Source organism: Dama dama, chromosome 1 (genome assembly GCF_033118175.1).
Source record: "Dama dama isolate Ldn47 chromosome 1, ASM3311817v1, whole genome shotgun sequence".
NCBI lineage: Eukaryota > Metazoa > Chordata > Mammalia > Artiodactyla > Cervidae > Dama > Dama dama.
In genome coordinates, this window is record NC_083681.1 from 83,424,763 (window position 1) to 83,443,944 (window position 19,182).

General features: G+C 44.8%; 1 protein-coding gene across 1 annotated transcript; it reads right to left on the minus strand.

Moving 5' to 3' along the window:
- Window positions 1-4,664: 4,664 nt before the first annotated feature.
- On the minus strand, window positions 4,665-18,786 carry TCN1 (transcobalamin 1). Its single transcript, XM_061142652.1, has 9 exons — window positions 18,632-18,786; window positions 16,005-16,184; window positions 14,884-15,024; window positions 13,919-14,074; window positions 12,503-12,684; window positions 9,209-9,392; window positions 7,008-7,191; window positions 5,199-5,317; window positions 4,665-4,892 (listed from the first exon to the last, which is right to left on the minus strand). Exons 1-9 carry the CDS (start codon window positions 18,708-18,710, stop codon window positions 4,831-4,833), a joined length of 1,287 nt encoding a protein of 428 aa, XP_060998635.1. The 5' UTR covers window positions 18,711-18,786; the 3' UTR covers window positions 4,665-4,830.
- Window positions 18,787-19,182: the final 396 nt, after the last annotated feature.

The following is a 19,182-nucleotide window of genomic DNA, read 5'->3' on the forward strand; positions in this document are numbered from 1 at the left end:
TGACTGGGAGAAACTCATCTTTCTCTGCCAGAAATTGAGGCTAGCTGTGCTAAAGGGAAGTGTTGGAAAGCATTGTGCATAAAGTGAGGTTTGATGCTTTACCCACTCAGAATTAAAAGAGAATTGCAAAGAAAATGACTTTCATGCTATGAGGGCATAGTGTTTGATTCCATGTTGATATACTGAGGAGATTAATTTCTTACACCACTTTTGGGGAAATCAGTCTAATGAAATTGGGTAACAGGCAAATTTGGCCATGGAGTATGGAAGGAAGCAGGTCAAAGTCTAACAGTTCTGCCAAGAGAATGCACTGGTCATAGCAAACACCCTCTTCCAACAACCCAAGAGAAGACTCTACACGTGGACATCACCAGATGGTCAACACCAAAATCAGACTGATTATACTCTTTGCAGCCAAAGATGGAGAAGCTCTATACAGTCAGCAAAAACAAGACTGGAACTGACTGTGGCTCAGATCATGAACTCCTTATTGCTAAATTCAGACATGAATTGAAGAAAGTAGGGGAAACCACCAGACCATTCAGGTATGACCTAAATCAAATCCCTTACAATTATAGAGTGTAAGTGACAAATAGATTCAAGGGATTAGATCTGATAGACAGAGTGCCTGAAGAACTATCGATGGAGATCTGTGACATCGTACAGGAGGCAGCAATCCCCAAGAAAAAGAAATGCAAAAAGGCAAAAAGGTTGTCTGAGGAGGCCTTACAAATAGCTGAGGAAGGAAGAGAAGCAAAAGGCAAAGGAGAAAAGGAAAGATATACCCATTTGAATGCAGAGTTCCAAAGACTAGCAAGGAGAGATAAGAAAGTCTTCCTCAGTGATCAATGCAAAGAAATAGAGGAAAACAATAGAATGGGAAAGACTATAGATCTCTTCAAGAAAACAAGGGAACATTTCATGCAAAGATGGGCTCAATAAAGGACAGAAATGATATGGACCTAACCGAAGCAGAAGATATTAAGAAGAGGTGGCAAGAATACACAGAAGAATTGTACAAAAAAGATCTTCATGACCCAGGTAATCACAATGGTGTGGTCACTCACTTAGAGCTAGACATCCTGGAATGTGAAGTCAAGTGGGCCTGAGGAAGCATCACTATGAACAAAGCTAGTGGAGGAGGTGATGGAATTCCAGTTGAGCTATTTCAAATCCTGAAAGATGATGTTGTGAAAGTGCTGCATGCAATATGCCAGCAAATTTGGAAATCTCAGCAGTGGCCACAGGACTGGAAAAGGTCAGTTTTCATTCCAATCCCAAAGAAAGTCAATCCCAAAGAATGTTCAAACTACCACACAATTGCACTCATCTCATACACTAACAAAGTAATGCTCAAAATTCTCCAAGCCAGGCTTCAACCATGCATGAACTGTGAACTCCCAGATATTCAAGCTGGATTTAGAAAAGACAGAGAAACCAGAGATCAAATTGCCAATATCCACTGAATCTTTGAAACAGCAAGAGTTCCAGAAAAACATCCACTTCTGCTTTATTGACTATGCCAAAGCCTTTGACTGTGTGGATCACAATAAACTGTGGAAAATTCTGAAAGAGATGGGAATACCAGACCACCTGACCTGCTTCCTGAGAAACCTATATGCAGGTCAAGAAGCAACAGTTAGAAGTGGACATGGAACAACAGACTAGTTCCAAATTGGAAAAGAAGTACGTCAAGGCTGTATATTGTCACCCTGCTTATTTTACTTATATGCAGAGTACATCATGCAAAAGGCCGGAGTGGGTGAAGCACAAGCTGGAATCAAGATTGCTGGGAGAAATATCAATAACCTCAGATATGCAGATGACACCACCCTTATGGCAGAAAGTGAACAAGAACTAAAGAGCCTCTTGATGAAAGTGAAAGCGGAGAGTGAAAAAGTTGGCTTAAAACCCAACATTCAGAAAACTAAGATCATGGCATCTGGTCCCATCACTTCTTGGCAAATAGATGGGGAAACAATGGAAACAGTAAAAGACTTTATTTTTGGGGGCTCCAAGATCACTGCAGATGGTGGCTGCAGCCATGAAATTAAAAGACGCTTGCTCCTTGGAAGAAAAGTTATGACCAACCTAGACAGCATACTAAAAAGCAGAGACATTACTTTGCGAACAAAGGTTCATCTAAGCAAAGCTATTGTTTTTCCAGTGGGTGTAAGAGTTGGACTATAAAGAAAGCTGAGCACCAAAGAATTGATGCTTTTGAACTGTGGTGTTGGAGAAGACTCTTGAGAGTCCCTTGGACTGCAAGGAGATGCAACCAGTCCATCCTAAAGGAGATCAGTCCTGGGTGTTCATTGGAAGGCCGATGCTAAAGCTGAAGCTTCAATCCTTTGACCACATGATCCGAAGAGCTGACTCATTGGAAAAGACTCTGATGCTGGGAAAGATTGAAGGTGGGAGGAGAAGGGGATGACAGAGGATGAGATGGTTGGATGCCATCACTGACTCAGTGGACATGTGTTTGAGTAAATTCCAGGAGTTGGTGATGGACAGGGAGGCCTGGTGTGCTGTGGTTCATGGGGTTGCAAAGAGTCAGACATGATTGAGCGACTGAACTGATCTGAACTTTACTGTTATTGACTGAATATTATTGAAAATAAGCTAGATGGAACTTCCCTGGTGATCCAGTGGTGAAGACTCTGTGCTTCCACTTCAGGGGGCACAGGTTTGATACCTGGTCTGGGAACTAAGATCCCACAGGCTGCATGACACAGCCGAAAAAAAGAAAAGAAAATGAGTGAGAATTATTGAGAGAGAGTTAGGGATCTTGGAGAGACCTATTCCAGCTTTGTTATATTGAGATTAAGTCTCATTGGTTAATTTCAGGGGCAGTATTTTCTGTCATTTTGACATATATGTGTTTGTATTTTTTACTTGAGCTTTCTTATGGACAACATTGTACTGGTTTTTCCAGAATAGTCCCCGTTTTTAACCTGTTGTTTTTCTGAGTGTAATTATTAATAGTACTCACTTTCACTTTTTTTTTTTTTATCATTTGGTAGTTCTTTATTTAATTTTTAAAAGAAACATCCATACTGTTCTCCATATCACTTTCACTTTTAACAGAGTTGTGGTTGGATGATAAACTGTATGGTCCCACTATGATGGACAATAATGCCAGTTCTGAGATTTTGAACAGAAAGGACTGTGATGCTGGGAAAGATTGAGGGCACGAGGAGAAGGGGATGACAGAGGATGAGATGGTTGGATGCCATCACTGACTCAATGGACATGAGTTTGAGCAAGCTCCAGGAGAGAGTGATGGACAGGGAGGTCTGGCGTGCTGCAGTCCATGGGGTCACAGAGTCAGACACGACTGAGTCACTGAACAACAACAAGACTCTTAAGCCGTTATTCTCCAATTTCACGTAGATTGTATAGTCTATAAATATATCTGACAGCTGGCACCCCATGCTCACAGCACCATGGAAGTCCCCTGCCTCTAATTGAGTTCTCAGGATGTGACGCAGACCCCAGAGGATGGAATCCATCGCTCTGCAGCTGAGAAGACCGCGTTCACACCGGTTCATGAAGACCAGGGCAGGGGTGGATCTGAGAGTCGACGATCAGTGCCCGAAGCAGTGGGCAGGAGGAGCGCTCAGCCCCTGACTGTAAAGCAGGGCTGCTGGTTGGGGGAGGAAAGAAGAGAATCTTGAAAACACAAGGAGAAATGAGAGAGATGTTGCTGAAACAAGTTCACTAATTCGACCTGCAGGCCTCTTCCTTTTGGAGACTACTATCATGTTTTTTAAAGATTTTTTTTAATGTGGACCATTTGTGAGGTCTTTAGTAGACCTGTTAAAATGCTGCTACTGTTTTCCCCTGTGGATGAGACACGGGCGGCCTTAGCTCCCCACCCAGAGACCGAGTCTGCGCCACGGCCCTGGGAGGTGACGCCTCAGCCTCGGACCACCGGGGGAGTCCCTTGCAGGTGACTTTAAATGGGTTGCTTTGTGCTTCATCTGAAGCACCTTTGGCATCTTAAAGGCATCTCTGGTTCCTAACTGAATGTGCCCACAGCTCAGATACTCAGTATACGGTGTAACCCAGTTCAGGCTTAGACACGATTCAGCTTTTTTTTTAAGGTGAGTTCTGCTGAACTGAACATTGGAGTCATTTCTTTTTTTGCATGTGGATTTGGTGACGTGACTATGAGAGTGATTTTCGTGGTGAAATAAGAGAAAAATAAGAAATAAGATTTTCATGGTGAAATAAGAGAAGTGGGACCTAGGGAAGGCTGCTGGAGATGGGGATGAAGTGGTTCCTCAAACCCTGTGCTCTGACGTTTATGGACAGGCCTCACATTTTACTTTGCCTAGGGCAGTATTTTTCTCTCTACCCACTTGCTGCCTGTGTGAGGCCAATGTGTCTCCTCAGTTCCTCCCTCGCCCCGGGTCTCAGAGAGCTCAGTCTCCCCATGAGACGCCTCCTGATTTCACTGGTTGTTGCTGTGCCGTCTGACTCAGAACCTTCTCTCCATTTCCCCCAGTTGCCTCAGGTCACCCAGAAAGTCACCAGGGGAACCGTGAGCAGAACTCAACTTCTCAGACAGGTGGGTCTAATCTTTCTCACTTCGCTTCTTCCTGAGGTAGTCTTCCCTCTAATAGTAATTCCCTTTGATATTAAATGATTAGAACGTGCTCTTCTTGTGTAGCTGTTGGTCTTTTATTGGACACTCAAAGAGAGAAGTAGAGGTTATTGATGTGCTGTGAGGATTGAGATATAAACAAAAAGGAATGTGTAAGATCAATTTCCACATAGAATTGTACCACAGAAGGCTCAGACCCAGCTGAGGGAGGTTTGAATTTATTAGTATTTGCTCCAACGAACCTCCAAGTTGTCTCCATTTTGGACAACATAACTCCCAGCTCCTGAAAAGGAAGAAGGAGACGTGGATCCAATGATTTGATCACCAAATCATCAAATAATGGATCTGGCGCTCCCAGACCCTCGGAGAAGGAAACAGCAACCCCCTCCACCACGTGTTCTTGCCTGGGAAATCCCACGGACAGAGGAGCCTGGCGGACTACAGCCCACGGGGTCATGGAGAGGCAGACACGGCTGCGAGGCTGGGCACACGCTCACACCCTTGACATGTCCCCGCCGAAGCTCACACACGCACACGTGAACGCTTCGGGCGCCTTGCTCTGCAGGGCTGTTCTCGTCCTCCGCCTTACCTTGGCTCAGTGGCTGGCCATTGCTCAGAAGTTGCCAGTAGGTTCTGTCACTACTGCTGGCCCTTATGCCCTGGACAGAGGTGACGTAGGGGCCCCACGAGGTCTCCTCCACTGTGAAGCTGTGGGGAACAGTGAGTTGGTACACGGATTCAGGATGTTCAAAGGCAACCCTCCCACGGGCACTTCTTTTGTGCACCTAAGAGTCACTGGAAGATATTACACAGACCTCCTGGCCTTCTTCCCAGATACCTTGATTCTGGAGATCTGGGCCAGAACCAGGAATCTGCATGTTTTATCAACATTCTAGGTCATTCTGAGGCAGGCAGTCTACAACCCATGCACATTATAGAAACACTGCCCGTGGTTTCTGCCCCTCTCTCCTGCCATAGTAGACACTTTGACATCAACAGTTCCTAATCTTCTACCCAAGACAGTAACAGTTGAAGATGCTAAACAGTACAAGAAAGTGTTAACCAGTTGTCCTAGAGGTACTCGGGAAAAAGGAAAGGATAATTTAATAGCTCATGTTTACTTATCAAGAAGTGACATAATTGGTATTTGTCTCATATTCTTTAGTCAGATTTTTCTACCTTCCTGGGAACACTTGAAAACAGGCTTTATATATATATACACACAGATACATATTTCCTTGTATATGATTTTCTCTGTTGCATCTTAGAGCATGTTATTAGACACAATAAATGCCAGTTAGGCTTAAGGAGCCATTTAAGCCATATTTTTCAGAGGCAAAGTCAATATCTTCAATTTAATATTTGACCTCTCTAGGCCAGGGAGCCTTAGCTGAGGAGTCCCTGAATCTCCTGTAAGGTGGAGGCGGCCTGGAGAAGCTTCCCAGGGTCTGTGAAACCTCAGATTCAAGTGACAAGTCTTGCACTCAGATTTAGAGAACGAACTCGTGGTTAACAGGGTGGAAAGGGTGGCGGAGGAGGGAGGTGGCATAGGCTGGGAGTTTGGGACTGAGATGCCCACACTGCTGTGTGTGAAACAGGCAACCAGCAGGGCCCTGCTGGACAGCGGAGGGAACTCTGCCCTACAGTCTATAACAGCCTGAATGGGGAAAGAATCTGAAAAAAATAGAGACTCTTACGGGTATACTTTGCTGCATACCTGTAACTAACACATCATCGTTAATCAACCACACTCCAATACAAAATGAAAAATGACAAATGACACATTTTATGCATTTGTTCATTTTCTGGGATGAGAATCCCACTCATCGGACTTTCAAAGGGGTCAGTGATTAAAAAACAGTTAAGAACCACTATTCTAGACACAAAACGTCTGACTTAGATTCTGTTAATTGAAGGAGCTCTACTGACGGAAGAGCAATCCCTGGTACTTATTTATCTATCTATTAATATCTGCTATGGGCTGGAAGAGGAAAGGTTTCACCTCCCTTTTTTAAACCCCTGCTGTGCTGTGAGGATGAACAGCGAAGCTGCTGAGAAGTGTTTTAAATGCACATTGTACTCTGGTGCGGATGTGTTCCTGCTGAGTCATGATCACATTAAGTTCCTTAATCTTAGGTTATCTATCGGGCTTCCCTCATAGCTCAGGTGGTAAAGAACCCGCCTGCAACGCAGGAGACCCTGGTTCGATTCCTGGCTTGGGAAGATCCCCTGGAGAAGGGAGAGGCTACACACTCCAGTATTCTTGGGCTTCCCTGGTGACCCAGCTGGTAAAGAATCTCCCGCAATGCGGGAGACCTGGGTTAGATCCCTGGAGAAGGAAAAGGCTCCCTACGCCAAGATTCTGGCCTGGAGAATTCCACGGACTGCACAGACGTACCGAAACAGAGTCTCATTTTTCTCCTGAGCGGCCTTCATGACGTCAAGGAAGACAGAACCCTTTCTCAAGGTGACTTCGGTGTGACTTGTCTGGTTGATTCGCACAGAGTATTTGACTGAGATATTCAAGGGTGCTGTCGTAGGCGCCACAGCAGCAGGCTTTTCAGGGGAGATGTTGAATTTGACTGGCAGAGACAGAAAAGTAGAGGAGAATTATTATTCAGAAGAATAAAAACGATGTCAGAGTCTGCACACCTCTCCAACCCTGTGCAACAACTCTTTCCCGGTTAATGCGGAAGAGGGTTTATACCAGGAGCCCGGGTCAGCAATCGGAGCTGGGGGCGGGGGAGCGGGGGGGGTTATCTCTCAAACAACTAAAGCACGAATTAAAACCAGATACTCACCGGCTTGTGAAGGCTTGTGTTTGCCTCAACTTCCAGCTGTTGCAGCAGATCAGTTGCCCCATTTCCCATTTCTCACAGAGGCTCCTGACTTTTCTTTTTTGTTTTGCATTGGTGCAGCATACAATAATGCCCGCCCCCCCTCCCCCCCGCCCTTTTCTTTTCTTTTTTCTTGTGATTTTTGATTTTTTTCCTTTTTGTGATTTTGAAAAATAAGTCATTTATTTATGTGTTTAGCTTTGGCCGTGCTGGGTCTTTGCTACTGTGTGGGCCTTGCTCTAGACGCGGTGAGTGGGGTGGCTGCCTCTAGTTGCGAGGTGAGAACGCTCTGGTTTTCCTTGCCGCGGCTTCTCCAGGGCACCCGGCCTCCAGGGGCCGCGGCTCCCAGGCTGGAGCGCGGATGCTCAGGAGCCGCGGTGCGCGGCCGAGGTGCGCCTCAGCATGTCGGGCCGTCCCGGGTCAGGACTGAACCCACGTCTCCCGCAGGGACAGGTGGATCCCGCGTGACTGAGCCGCCAGGGAAGGCCCTGGGCCTGTTCATTTTCCATTGGATTATTGACACGCAGCATCATGTTAGTTTCACATGTAAAACACGATTCGACATTTATATACATGAGGAGGTGGTCGGCACTGGGACTCTAGTAACCACCCGTCACCACGCAAAGTCACTGCGATGCCATTGACTATATTCTCCATGCTGCACACTACACTGCCATGAAGTATTTATTTTATGACAGGAAGTTTGTGTCTCTTAGCATCCTTCCCAGATTTTTCCCAACTCCCTGCCCTTTTATTTATTAACATTTATAGAGAACATTACGTGTGGGCACTGTGTGCTAATCATCTTGCATGAATTATCTTCTTCAATCCTTACTAATGCCTGATACATACTATTATCATTTACATTTCTTATAGTAGAAAACTTTTAAGCTTAAGGTTTTGTCCAAGCTCCGTAAACCTATATGTGGCTGAACCGGAAATGACCAAGACAGAAGGAAAAGTCTCCTTTCTTTATACCTTGTTGCAAAATCAGTGGTTTGATTAATGGTTCAAGCTGTAACTTTCTTATAACACTGCCACATTCTTTCCCCATTAACGGCCTGTCTCTGGGTGCGCACGCATCAAGCCTAATGAGAAGCCAGAGACATTATACTTTTTAGGTTGGGAATGATGCTCAGAAAATCTCTCTGTATCCAGAAATCAGAAAGCACCCCTTGAGACACTGACACCGTTTAGTCACTTCCCAGCTGGCTTCGTGGCAAAGAATCCGCCTGCCAATGCAGGAGACCCGAGAGAGGCTGGTTTAATCCCTGGGCAGGGAAGATCCCCTGGAGCAGGAAACAGCAACTCACTCCAGCATTCTTGCCTGGGAAATCACATAAACAGAGGAGCCTGCTGGTTTAATCCCTGGGCAGGGAAGATCCCCTGGAGCAGGAAACAGCAACTCACTCCAGCATTCTTGCCTGGGAAATCACATAAACAGAGGAGCCTGCTGGGCTACAGTCCAGGGGGGGTCCCAAAGAGTGGGACACAACTCAGCAAGCATGCTTATCCTTCAGTCAACGCTACCTTGTTGTCAGTGTTTGAACCAAGAAGAGTGTGTACTACCTTGATAAGGACAAATCCTCTGGCAGTTATGGTCCCTGATGACATGGAGGACAGAGTTCTGTCTGGGATCTGTCTGGGAACTGTTATACTTTAGAGGTTTAACTGGTCCCTTTTGGCTCCCGAGGACGTCTCAGTCTTACACACTGTGGGTGTTACGCTGAAAGGCAGAACAGTCTGCTCATTAGTGCTATACCTGGATTGTGGCTGCAAGAAGTGTTGGTGACATCCAAATAGGTCTTTCCCATCAAGGCAGGTAAGATCTGGGCTGCAGCAATCGGCAGGGAAAATGCTTTCTGAGAAATGTTGTAAAATACTGTGCGTAGAGTTTCTTGACAATTTGTTTTACTTTTGTAATAGTCCGATGAGACAAAGAGAGCCTAGTGTGTGTGAGAGAGAGAAAGAGAGAGAAGGAGAGAGAATGAGAATGAATGGGAGAGACTTCACATCGTGGGAAAGCTTGAATCTAATTTAGTAAATCTATTTTGGACACTGACTACATGGGAACCACCTTAGACTGCTAAGATACCTTTCAAGAAGCTTATGAGCTAGTTTGGGTGGGGAGGTGGGGATTGTTTAATCACTCAAACTTTCATAGTGTCAATGAAAACAGTCTTTCTCTACCGTATTTACTCTTTATTGCTGACACTGAAACCATATGAGATAGTGTTAACTATGAGATAATGTTAACCGTATGAAATACTGTCAGATAGTGTTAACAGATTCTTGTAAAGGAGTCCCTAAGATAAAGGCCCTAAGACTGGTGTCTCCAACGCCCACCCCCACCCTGGGGACCGCACAGCAGGGGGTGAGTGGCAGACAAATCAGGGAAGCTTCCCTTACCCCTCCCCATCGCCCACCTTACCTCCTGAACCTCTGACTGCATAACTGTCTGAAACGTCCCCCCACCCCCTTCCACGGAAAAATGGAATTGTCTTCCATGAAACTGGGCCCTGGTGCCAAAAAGGTTGAGGACCTCTGCCCTAAGAGAAGGGCTTCCCTGGTAGCTCAGCTGGTAAAGAATCTGCCTGCAATGCAGGAGACCCTGGCTCCATTCGTGGGTTGGGGCGATCCCCTGGGGAAGGGATAGGCAACCCACTCCAGTATTGGGCTTCCCTTGTGGCTCAGCTGGTAAAGAATCTGCCTGCCATGCGGGAGACCTGGGCTTGATCCCTGGGTTGGGAAGATCCCCTGGAGGAGGGAATGGCAACCCACTCCAGTATTCTTGGGCTTCCCTTGTGGCTCAGCTGGTAAAGAATCTGCCTGCCATGCGGGAGACCTGGGTTTGATCCCTGGGTTGGGAAGATCCCCTGGAGGAGGGAATGGCAACCCACTCCAGTGTTCTGGCCTGGAGAATTCCATGGACAGAGGAGCCTGGCGGGCTGCAGTCCATGGGGTTGCAGAGTCAGACACGACTGAGCGACTAAGCACAGCGCAAGCCTAAGAGAAGCGCCTAGCGGCACGGTCCTTCTGAAGGGGAAGAGCTCCTAAACATCAGCGAGACGGAGGAAGGCTTGGCAGGGAAGACGATATGTGAACAGGGCTTGGCGCCATGGTGGCGTCTCAGGCGACATGCGGAGGTGAACAGCTGACTGAAGGGCGTAGGAACGGCCAGGGCCTGGCCTGTTTGTGGTGACAGTGTCTGAGTGTCAGGAAGCTCCCCAGAGGATTCCTCTTGGCTTCGGAGGACTGGTGTCGAGAGCACACACAAAGCATCGCAGGAGGACAGCCTGGAGACAAGGGCTGGAGCCGGGTCGGCCGACCCTGAGTGTCATGGGGTGATTGCTGGGCAGTGGGAAGTCTAAGAGGTTCTTGAACAGAAACCCTCCAGGCAGCAGATGTAAAGTGGACTCAAGGGGCAAAATTACAGGGTAGGAAAATTTAAGAGGGTATTAATTAATTTCCTGGGAAATCCCATGGACGGAGGAGCCTGGGGGCTACAGTCCATGGGGTCCAAAAAGAGTTGGACAGGATTTAATGACTAAACAACAACAAGAGTAAGACAAGGACTAAGATGGACTGAGCTTGAAGATATTGTTCTGGAGTTTCTCGAGGAAGGACAGTTCCCCTTTTTATCTTTTCTTGAAGACTGTTAAAGATAACCAAGTGGTCAATCAGGGTGTTTTTTTGTGTTTGTGTGTGAGTTATTAAAAACAACACAGAAAGGAAATTCATAAGGGACTTCTCTGGTGGTCCAGGGGTTAAAACTCCATGGGGTGGAGTGGTTGAAACTCCATGCTCTCAATGCATGGGGCACAGGTTTGATCCCTGGTCTGGGAATTAAGATCCCACATGCTTTGGGACATGACCAAAAAAATAAATAAAAATTAAAAAGGTCATCCTGAAAAAACTCATCACATTATATCTTCTTTTATAAACAATGTGGTGGGTAAGCAGCTCTTGATCCTGCCATGAATGAATACCACCTACAGGCTGATCAAGACCAAGCCCAGGCTCCACACCTGAAATTGTGTATTAACTGATTGGTGTGGGGTGTAAACATGAGCACTTCCTGAAAGCTCCTCTCCATAGGGAAATCAGATGTGCACCCAGAACAGGAAGCCTCTGCTCTGTAGTAATTTCTAGCAGAGCAAGTGTAAAGAGGAACAGCTACACGGACAGTCTTTAAGACTGGACCCTGACTCACATCGTCAGCCTCATCTTGTTCTTCGCAGGAGCCCTGTACTGGCTGGGCTGCACGCTCTGATCTCCCTCAATTACCGAAGGTGCCTCTGCACTTTTTTCCTCGCTTCTTCTCTCCCTGTGAAAGTCCTCTCATCCTGGGTCAGCCTGGCAGGCCCCAATTCATACCAAAGACTTGGTGAAATCCTTTTTTCCACCTATATGCTTTTCCTCATCTCTTCTTGTATGTACCCCTTAGAGTTGAGCTGATCAATGACTAAACTCAGGAATAAACTCTTGGTCTTCAAAGAACATATACAGGACAGTGTAAGCATTGAATGTGAGTTTTGACACCAATTATTTTGGTCCTATCGCCTCTCCATCACCCTTTGGCTTTGTTCTATTAGGCAATTTACTGGTACTCTGTGATTCATGCTCTTATTCTAGGAAATGGAGGTAAAAATTCTTTCTCCATTGGGTGGTTGTGCATTAGTGACAATGTCAATAATTATCAGCTGCTGTTACTGCCTCTACTACTTCTTATTTCCATAACAATAACCTAATTTGGGAGGTAAGATGAAACACTGAACAATGGTATGTGGTAAAGCGGGAAATGACATGTTAAAGAAAAACAAAATAGATTGCAGTAGGCACTAGCATTTCTTAATGTGGTCAGGAAAAGCTGCATAGAGACATTGGATGTGGAGAGTGACAGAGAGGGGGTACATTTCAGGCAGGGGAGGGACATCACGTGATTGAAACAAAGTCAGGTGGATAGCAAGTCCTCAGGAGACCAAGAGGGAGGGAGGAAGGAGCTGCTTTCTGCCATGACCCGGTTCTCTGTCTCCTGTTTTGCCTTCTGACTTACCTGCATAGCTTCTCCCGTGCTAAATATGTTTCTGAAGAGACCCTGTTTTCCCTCAGACTGGATCTTCTTTGCCAGTGTTGCTGTATAATTATTGATTTTATCCTCTGTACTTGCTTCCATTTTCTTTTGTGTTTTATTCCTCTGCACACAGGTTAGAGCAAGAACGGCCATCGCTCCAGTATCTGTCAGGAAGCAAAACGCTGGTGACCGAGTGACTAATCCTCCTGGGTTCATCCTGGGCTAAGTGGTTTCCTGGTATGTGGGACTTTCAGAACTAACAATAGGAGGACTCTGGGCAGAATGGGATGCTTGGTCATGCTAGTTAATGATGCAAGAGAAGAATTTCCAGATACAGTAGCCATCCTCTCGCCCTGACCTCTCAAGTATGTCAAGATTCCTTCCTTATGTGGATAACCACGAGCCTTGCACTCAGGGGCTCACATCTTGGTCATAGAAACACTTATCAATTTGTCGGTGCAAACATACAAGCAGTCTGCCTTTACAATGTGGTTGTTCTCATCTTTTTCATCTTTCAGCCACGTTGGCAAAGAAATTGAGAAAACCGAGGATGACGTACCAAACAAAAATGTCTCTAAATTTCCAAGTTTTTCATTAGACTGATTTGAAAATAGCACTTAGGAGAACTGTTTATTCAGTAAACACTCTTAATGGGGAGGATATGGCAAGAGATTAGAAGAATGGGATAAGATCTGTTTTTCTGGCTCATTTCTTGGTTCCTTCTGTTTTCTTTAGGCCTGGTGCCATCCTTCTCATAGGAAGAGAAATGTAAGAAATTCACATTCTCCTTGTTACTCTGAGACACTGAACGGTGGCTTTCTTAGAGCTTCTTGGGGAAAAATGAGTTTGTGGATCTGTCTAAAGTGGACTTCTTTTTGGATGTGTAAGCTGATCCAGTGGGAAATTTCTGGTCCTTTTCCATGGGGGATACACACTTTATTGATCAAAATATTGCATCTTACCAGTGGAGAGATTGTATTGTTCAAGTAAGCCCATGCATCCAAATGATCCCAATGGGTTAGAGAATGATGCAGCGTTGAGATAAGTGAATTCCACCACACCCCCTTTGTCTAACATTTATGCTTCCTAAGATGCCTTATTGATCCTCATGATCTAGCCTCATTTTACCAGTGGGAAAATTAAAGTTGAGAGCTAACATCCATTGGTTACTCAGAGAAAAGGGGGAGAAGGAACTGGGTCCTTGCTCTGTACTGCACACCTAGAAAGAGGCTTAAAAACCATCCCATATCTGCCCTCCTAAAAAAAAATTCTCTTCTGAGAAGACTAGGGTAGTGAGGAAAGAAAAAATTCAAGCACTTATTGGTAGAAAAATATAAAAGACAAAGCCTCCCAGTGCCCATGTCCTTGAAACCAAGGGAATTGGGTTTAATGACTTACCTACTGAGAACTGGTCCTCAAAATAATAGTTCTTATTTTCAGGAGTGAAGTAATAAGTAACACTGGTGATTGAATAGCTCCCATTGAACAGACACAAGGCCAACAGGGCCAGACTGAGCTGGTAATAGTTAGTCAGTGGGTTGCCATCGTGTGTTTCTGTCGGGGAGCAAAGGAATACCTTATTCACACAGGTGGTACTGGAATAGTACATTTTAAGCTTATTTCTACATACTCTATCTCCATTTCTTTACATTTAAAGAGAGATGAATGAGAGAGGGGAGAGATTGCTCAGAGAAACAGCGAACTTGAGACATTTAAAGGCTTTTAAGGTCCACCAAGGGCCCCCCTGGCGGCTCAGACAGTGCAGAATCTGCCTGCAATGCAAGAGACCCAGGTTCGATCCCTGGGTCGAGAAGATCCCCTGGAGAAGGGAACAGTTACCCACTCCAGTATTCTTGCCTGGAGAATCCCCATGGACGAGGAGCCTGGCGGGCTACAGTCCATGGGGTCTCAGAGTCAGACATGCCTGAACAACTAACACTTTCACTTTCCAGGGCCACCAAATTCAACTCAACTCCTTTTATTTTATGCCTGAGGCAATTCAGCATGAAAGAGATAAAAATACTGTTCTCCCAGCAATCCCAATCCTGGGCATGTATCCTGAGAAAACACTAATTCACATGTGTTTGCATGTGGGTGTGTGTATTTATCATCCAGTGTAAGGTAAGCTTGACATAGGGTCAATGCTTAACTGAAGATATTGGAAAAGAAAACTCAAGACACATCTGAAAGAAAGAAGGGAAAGTGGTCTTCAAAGGAACAGGGGGAGGTACAAAGGGAAGATCTTCTACACGTGGGATGAGTGGAGTGAAGAAGAGAAGGAACGAGTAGGTAGAAACTTCATACAGTTCTGAATCAGTGGAGGAGACAAAGACATCCAGGGTCTCTGAGCATGTGATTCTCACCCATATTCTGAATTTCTGCTTGGAATTTGTCTCCAAGTTTGCTAACCAGATGAGCACCATGTATAAACTCTTCATCCGGATTTTCACATGCTCCCAAAGCCAGAATACCCAAGGCAAGCTGTCCCGAGGTTAACTCCATCTCTGAAAAGAAAAGTATTCAAGTTAAACAAGGCACATGCTTGTGATTTTTTTGGCCTCCTGTCTTCCTTGTGATTTATATTGCTGTCACTTTTTTTGTCCTGTTCTACTCTTTGTTAATGTTTTATTGTCCTCTTCTTTATCCCCCCCAAACAGAGCCTTTTCTAGCAGTACTGTATAAATGCAACCTAGATCTTAGTCTTTCCCATGAAATTGTGGGCTGTTTTTGGAATCAAGAAATCCTTGAACAAAGAATAGAAATAGATAAATAATAAAGCCTTGGGATCTTCCTCCTTGAGGGTGCCTTCTCGCCAGGATAGGAATAATCGACCTGTATTTAAAATATCCAAATTCTCAGGCTCCTCCTATCCTCACAATAATATTGTTGGGTAGGTAGCGGTGGCTGTATCTTCCCCTTATACTCGTTAGAAAGCTCAGTGTTGAAATGAAAGTTTCAATATGGAATCTGGTCTCAATTCCAGTCCATATCTCCACAACTCTATGGTCACCTCTCTGCTGTCAGCTTTCTTGGTTGTGGCCCATGCTCTTGTCTGGTCGTGAACTCAACTTAATGATGTAAATCTCAATGGATGAGAGTGTACAATTTCTTTTGCTTTTCCTATTTTCAGGGCCCAGAGAAGGAAAGCTTCACTCTACAGTAAGCGGCAGGGGGTTGAGGATTTGAGGTACCTTTTTGTCACCTCAATTTTAAAAAATCTTATGTAAACTTTATTTAAAAAAAAAAAACCCCACTACATACTTGGACTAGATTTAAAAAAAAAAAATGTAGGTAACATTTATAACATTATGTAAGTTTCACGTGTACAATATTTTATTTCTACTCCTGTTCATCTCAAGTTTTCTACAGCTAAGATGGATGTACCAGGGATGAATTGGACACACAACTTTTAGGACTCACTGGAGATGATCTTTATAGATGGGTAAGTCTTTCTCTAAATATTCCAGGGAATATAGGCACTCACCTTTGCTATTTATGTCTTCTTTGATTTGTTGACTCAGCTGTTGTTCTAGGCTTTGATTCTTAATCCCAACAAGTCTGAGGGTCAACAGGACGTTGGCATTTTGGATCCCTTTGGTGTAGTTTGCCTTTAGCATCGTGTTTATCAGAGGTTCTAGACACCTGAAGTCTGTTTTATTTACCTCTGTGGAAGGGAGAGAGGAAATAAGAGGCACACACATAGAATATTAGGGCTAAGAACAGGAATGATAGTAAAATATTTAGTAACAGATATGGCATAGACACAGACCCACTTGGTGGCCACTGGCAATGTTGCTGGAATGATGCAAGGGAGGTCTGGCGCCCCACTCTGCCATGTATTGTTTTTTTGCCAACCAGCATGGAAGTGTTAAATATTTAAACAACTGGTTCAGCCTTACCATTGTGTCCTGCCTGGTAGCTCGTGTGTGTGTGTGTGTGTGTGTGTGTGTGTGTGTGTATGTTAGCCGCTAAGGCCCAGAGGGAGTCCTTAAGGGGCCTTGGTAATTGGAGCTCTAACTGAGACTGCAATGCACATCTTCCAAGTCCCCGCCTGTAACCCCATCTGCTTTTTGGATTCAGTCATTTTCTCCTCCATCTTCTTCTTATTCACCTGGGTTAATGCTGACAAGAAGGAGAGAGAAGAGAAAGCAGAAGTTCTACATGTCATTAGTGATTGACTGCAGTGACCCAGAGCTGCATTGTCTGATTGCCCAACTGGCCAGGCATCAAGATCAAGGTATTATTCAGCAGGGAGGACCCTTTGAAAACCTTCCAGTTTTAGCCTACAATGTGTCCAATTCCCAGGGGCAAGGATGGAGGGAGTCCTCCTATACTGTGGAATTAAAAAGAGAATCCAGAGCTCCCAATAAACCTGGAGGAGAAGAAGAGTTAACCATCACTGAAAATATTTCTCAGCATACCTTGACCATCACCTAAGAAAATCCTTCCCATCTCCAGATTATCTCATGGGCTTGGGGAATAGTGAAAAGAATGTGAACCTTGGGCTCAGGAAGATCTTTGCTGGGGTCTTTATTCTTTAACTTATAACTGGGGGTAAGTTATGCAACTTTCCTGACTTCAAGAAGTCAAGAAATAGCCAAAGATAATGGACAAGAAACCACCAAATAAGCCATAAGATACTGTATGTATTATTACTTCTAGCTCAACTCTAGCTTCTGTCACTATCCTTAGCGAGTCCAGGAAATGTTATTTTTCTTGCCCATCTGCCTTTAATAGAGAGAGTCAGGAAGATCTGAACAGAGTGATTGAGAAAGGTCATGGTTTGTTAGCAGGCATAACTGGACAATTGTGAGTCACCTCTGAGATTCAGTTCAGCAGATTTTTTGGGCACTGAAATAGACTTCTTTAGTTCCTGGTAAAGGAACAACTGAGGTCAACTTCCTTACCCACTAAAAGCAAAGTTAATTATTTTCTACTGTGAATGAAGCTTCCAAAGCTCGATGGAGAACCCCTGTTCTTACGCCACAACTGAGGAAATAACAGGCCAGGAGAAAGAATTAAGAGCTGGCAGATTCTGAGCTTTCATCTTCCCACTGTGGGATGGATTTCTTCTTGTAGGCTAGAGAGACCAGGGAGATGTAGCCACAGGTGGTACCACATAGTAGCATCACCTTTGGCCTGGTTTGAAGCTCAATTCCATGGTAAAGAATTCCAATAGAGAAATCATACCTGTGGAGCTACATAATACTTTAACAAATCACCTGCTTCAACAACCTTCTCTGGTTATTCCTCATTTCTGGATGAAGTTAAAATGATCCATGGGACTTCCCTGTCAGTCCAGTGGTTCACATTCTGTGCTTCCAAAGCTGGGGGTCCAGGCTCGATTCCTGGCCAGGGAGCTAGATCCCACATGCCACAGCTAAGACCCAGCACAGCCAAATAAACAAATAAATAAACATTAAAAAGACAGTGGTACATTCAGTTACTAAGGGGTCACACTAAACCTGAGACCAGCTTTTCTTTCTCTCAGTATTTTTTTTAATAGAATCACATACTCTCTGGAGCCTATACCCAAAGGAGAGATGATGGGTTTTTACCCATGTCCTCTGGGGAAGAGTTGAAAAGAGGAAGATGTACCGCTTAGAATATCTAAACTCAGTAAGGACAAGAGAGCAATCTTCATTATTTGAAAGACATTATTAACATTACTTTTTTCTGTGTAGTTACAAGGAGTTAACCCAAAACCTCTGGGTTGAACTTCTTAAAAATAGATTGTATCTCAAGGTCACAAGATATCTTTCCATGATCTGAAAACTTTTTGAGATCATGAGTTTTCTGTTCTTAAAAAGGAACGAGCAAAGACAGCTCCTTGACAGGGCTGTTGTGGGAGAAAGGATCTTAGTCTAGGAAGAAGAGTGAAACACGTAAATCCTGAACCTCTGAGCCCACTTAGAACAACACGCGTCGTAGACCTGTCCCCACCACCCCCTGCCACCCTTCAGTCACGCAGAGTCCAGCGATGCCCAGCACTGGAGTCGGGCCTTTCCTCAGGTAACGACACAGTAGCCTCCAGGAGACTGTCGTGCTGTTTTTAGCTCATAGCTCAAAATGCTCAAAGTTTAGCGCAATTTTAGCTCAAAGCATACTCACTACAGATCTGGCATAGTTGACTTGGAATAAGAGAAAAGAATAGCAGCCCCATTAGGGGGAGCTGGCGTGGTGGTCTCATCTCTCCAGCTCGCTCAGGAGTGGTGAGGCTGGGCTGGCTCTTTATGGGTGATGGACAGAGGGTGCTGGGTGCTCCTCCTTCCATTTGTCTCAGTCTCTTTCACTTAAGCAAATATTGAGTAATGTCAGGAGGTGTGGTCAAGTGCGCTTGCCCAAGTAACGTAATAAACCAGGAAGATTTGAAAGGTATGGCTAGGGAGAATGAGGAAATAATATTTCTTTATTTCCCATCTTAAACCATTAGGGTTCAAATTCCCTTCAGTCCAATGAGAATAAATTATGTGAATGACTGTTTTCAGTAATGTTTCCTCCTTCCCATTTCACTCTGGATGTATAAGCAAATTATGTCTCCTGAGAGATTAAATGTGATGGGGGCAGGGCTTACGACATATACAAATGGAAACAGAAGTTGTAATTCTGAAGTTGGAGCAGACAGGATGGGGGAGCTTGGCATATGGGAAGATCTTTGGCAT